This window comes from Rhinolophus ferrumequinum, chromosome 21 (assembly GCF_004115265.2).
Source record: "Rhinolophus ferrumequinum isolate MPI-CBG mRhiFer1 chromosome 21, mRhiFer1_v1.p, whole genome shotgun sequence".
NCBI lineage: Eukaryota > Metazoa > Chordata > Mammalia > Chiroptera > Rhinolophidae > Rhinolophus > Rhinolophus ferrumequinum.
In genome coordinates, this window is record NC_046304.1 from 15026698 (window position 1) to 15030927 (window position 4230).

The 4230-nt window shown below is 37.1% G+C and overlaps 1 protein-coding gene across 1 annotated transcript; it reads left to right on the forward strand.

The window, feature by feature from the left end:
* Nucleotides 1-731: 731 nt before the first annotated feature.
* On the forward strand, nucleotides 732-1670 carry LOC117012878 (olfactory receptor-like protein DTMT). The gene has a single exon (XM_033089366.1). The coding sequence runs from the start codon at nucleotides 732-734 to the stop codon at nucleotides 1668-1670; it is 939 nt and encodes a 312-aa protein (XP_032945257.1).
* Nucleotides 1671-4230: the final 2560 nt, after the last annotated feature.

Below are 4230 nucleotides of genomic sequence, written 5' to 3' on the forward strand. Positions count from 1 at the left end.
AGGCATACAGGAGTATTAGATTACTTCCTTCCTCTGTTCAGGTCATGCTGATTGACTGCACTCATGAAGCAGTTATGGAACATTCTTATAGAATTCTGGAAGATGGTTTAATTGGATGCATAACCTTAGATGCTTTCAGAGTTTTGCTTTATGTAAATATTTATGTTTATATATATGTTTGGTAGAAGACAAATATAATACTGAACTTATGAGTGCTTGACTCGTTTTGAAAGTCCAGCAATTCGTAGTTGTGTGTATGAATATATATAAGTTCATACTTTAATACTAATTATTCCTTTAAAAATTTTAAAAGTCATTAATTAATTAATTTTTTATTATTAGTTTCAGGTGTACAGAACAACATAGTGATTAGACATTTTCACACTCCAACAAGTTTCCTACCCATCTGATGCCATACATACCTGTTACAATACCATCGACTATATTCCCTATATTGTATTTACATTGTAACTATGCATCGATTTTTTAAATTATAGTTGACTTTCAATATTATATTACTTTAGTTTCAGGTGTACAGAGTAGTGATTAGGCTTTTACATAATTTATGAAGTGATTTCCCAAAAAGCCTAGTACCCAACTAACACTATGTATAAATATTATAACACTATTGATTATACTTCCCATACTGTATTTCACATCCTCATGACTATTTTGTGACTACCAATTTAATACAAATTATTTTTCATTTAAAAAAGGTAAACAATAGCAACATGAAAATGGAAAACCAAAGCATCGTCTCAGAATTCCTCCTCCTGGGTCTGCCCATTGAACCAGATCAACGAGACCTGTTCTATGCCCTGTTCCTGGCCATGTATCTTACCACCGTCCTGGGGAACCTCCTCATCATCCTGCTCATTCACTTGGACTCCCACCTCCACACGCCCATGTATTTCTTCCTCAGCAATTTGTCCTTTTCTGACCTCTGCTTCTCCTCTGTCACAATGCCCGAGTTACTGCAGAACATGCAGAGCCAAGTCCCGTCCATCCCCTATGCAGGCTGTCTGACCCAAATGTACTTCTTCCTGTTTTTTGCAGACCTAGAAAGCTTACTTCTTGTGGCCATGTCCTATGACCGCTATGTGGCCATCTGCTTCCCCCTGCACTACACCACCATCATGAGCCCCAAGCTCTGCTTCTCCCTGTTGGCGCTGTCCTGGATGCAGACAACGTTCAATGCCTTGTTACACACTCTGCTCATGGCCAGGTTGTGCTTTTGTGCAGATAACGTGATCCCCCACTTTTTCTGTGACATGTCTGCTCTGCTGAAGCTGTCATGCTCTGACACTCGAGTTAATGAGTTGGTGATATACTTCATGGGAGGGCTCAATCTTGTCATCCCATTCCTACTCATCATCACGTCTTATGGACGAATTTTGTTCTCCATCCTCAAGGTTCCTTCCTCTGGGGGTGTCCGCAAGGCCTTCTCCACCTGTGGCTCCCACCTCTCCGTGGTGTCACTATTCTACGGGACAGTTATTGTTCTCTATTTATGCCCATCAGCTGACAATTCTGCTGTTAAGGAGACTGTCATGTCCATGATGTACACTGTGGTGACGCCCATGCTGAACCCCTTTATCTACAGCCTGAGGAACAGAGACATGAAGGGAGCCCTGGGAAGAGTCTTTCGTAAAAAGATATTTTTTGGTTAACATGATGATAACACTTGAGCTTTGCACATAGTTTTATTTAGTAGGTGTGTTATGAGTAATATTAGACTATTATCCAGATATTTTTCCTCACCATGGAAATGTCAGTTATGATGACATACTATATAATTGGTCAATATGTAAAAGAGATGAATTGGAACTGCATAGTTGAACAAGGGAAAGAAGTCTTTTTGACCTCTGACTTGGCCTTCATCTTTGTCTTTCCCTGGAAATCCTGGAAAGGCATAGTTTAAGGAGAACTATTTTAATTTTTTTTCCTTTTTCTTCTTCTTCTTTTTTTTTAATTAAAGTTTTTTGGGGTGAGAATTGTCAGTAAAGTTACATAGATTTTAGGTGTACAATTCTGTATTACATGATCTATAAATCACATTGTGTGTTCACCACCCAGAGTCAGTTCTCTTTCCATCACCATATATGTGATCCCCCTTACCCTCATCTCCCACCTCACTGCCCCCTTACCCTCTGGTAACCACTAGACTATTGTCTGTGTCTATTAGTTTTTGTTTCTCATTTGTTTGTCTTGTTCTTTTGTTGTTTTTGGTTTATATACCACATATCAGTGAAATCATATGTTTCTCTGCTTTTTCTGTCTGACTTATTTCGCTTAACCTTATAATCTCAAGATCCATCCATGTTGTCACAAATGGTACTATTTCATCTTTTCTTACTGCTACAAATAAAGCTGCAATGAACATTGGAGCACACATGTCTTTATGCATAAATGTTTTCAGATTTTTTGGTAGATACCCAGGAGAGGGATTGCTGGGTCATATGGTAATTCTATTCGTAATTATTTGAGGAACCTCCACATTGCCTTCCATAGCAGCTGCAGCAGTCTGCATTCCCACCAACAGTGTATGAAGGTTCGTTTTTCTCCACAGCCTCTCCAACACTTGTTACTATTTGTCTTGTTGATGATAGCCATTCTGAGTGGGGTGAGGTGATATCTCATTGTGGTTTTTATTTTCATTTCTCTGATGATTAGTGATGTTGAGCATTTTTTCATATGTCTATTTGCCATTTGTATGTCCTCTTTGAAGAAATGTCTCTTCAGGTCGTCTGCCCATTTTTCAATTGGGTTGTTTGTTTTTTTGTTGTTGAGTTGCATGAGATCTTTGTATATTTTGGATATGAGCCCCTTTTCGGAGGCATTGTTTGCAAAAATCTTCTCCCATTCAGTTGGTTGCCTCTTTATTTTGTCAATGGTTTCTTTTGCTGTGCACAAGCTTTTAAGTTTCATATAGACCCATTAGTTTATTTTAGCTTTTACTTCCCTGCCTTTGGGTCAAATCCAAAAAATGCTCTTTGAACCCAATGTCTATAAGTTTAGTACATATGTTTTCTTCTATGCAGTTTATTGTGTCAGGTCTTATGCTTAAGTCTTTGATCCATTTTGAATTAATTTTGGTACATGGTGATAGATAGCAGTCCAGTTTCATTCTTTTGCACGTGGCTATTCAATTCTCCCAGCACCATTTATTGAAGAGGCTGTCTTTCCTCCATTGTATGTTTTTAGCTTCTTTGTCAAAAATTATCTGTCCATGTTTATGTGGTTTTGTTTCTGGGTTCTCAATTCTATTCCATTGGTTTATGTGTCTGTTTTTCTGCCAATACCATGCTGGTTTGATTATTGTAGCCTTGTAGTACAAGCTAAAGTCAAGGAGTGTGATACCTCCAGCATTGTTCTTCTTTCTTTAGATTGCTTTGGCTATTCGGGATCTTTTGTGGTTCCAAATTAATCTGATGATTTTTTGTTCTATTTCGTTAAAAAATGCCATTAGAATTTTGATGGGGATTGCATTAAATCTGTATATTTCTTTGGGTAATATTACCATTTTAACTATGTTGATTCTTCCAATCCATGAGCACGGAATATCCTTCCATTTCTTTGTGTCTTCTTCAATTTCTTTTAAAATGTCTTATGGTTTTCAGCATATAGGTCTTTCACATTCTTGGTTAAGTTTATTCCTAAGTATTTTATTCTTTTTGCTGCAATTGCAAAAGGAATTGCTTTTTGTATTTCTTTTTCTGAGATTTTATTGTTACTATATAGGAATGCAATGGACTTTTGTACGTTGATTTTGTAGCCGGCAAATTTACTGTATTCGCTGATTGTTTCTAATAACTTTTTGGTGGATTCTTTAAGGTTTTCTATATATAGCATCATGTCATCTGCAAAGAGTGATAATTTAACTTCTTCATTCCCAATTTGGATGCCTCTTATTTCTTTCTCTTGCCTGATCGCTCTGGCAAGGACTTCCAACACTATGTTGAAAAGCAGAGGTGATAGGGGATGGCCCTGTCGTGTTCCTGAACGTAGAGCAAAGGGCTTCAGTTTTTCACCATTAATTATGAGATTAGCTGAGGGTTTGCCATATACGGCGTTTATTATGTTAAGGTATTTTCCTTCTTTACCTATTTTATTAAGTGTTTTAATCATAAATGGATGTTGTATCTTGTCAAATGCTTTTTCTGCATCAATTGATATAATCATATGATTTTCGTCCTTTATTTTGTTTATGTGATGTATAACATTGATGGA

Excerpts from the sequence above, each read along its gene's own strand:
- LOC117012878 (XM_033089366.1), top strand. The coding sequence starts at position 732 with ATGAAAATGGAAAACCAAAGCATCGTCTCAGAATTCCTCCTCCTGGGT.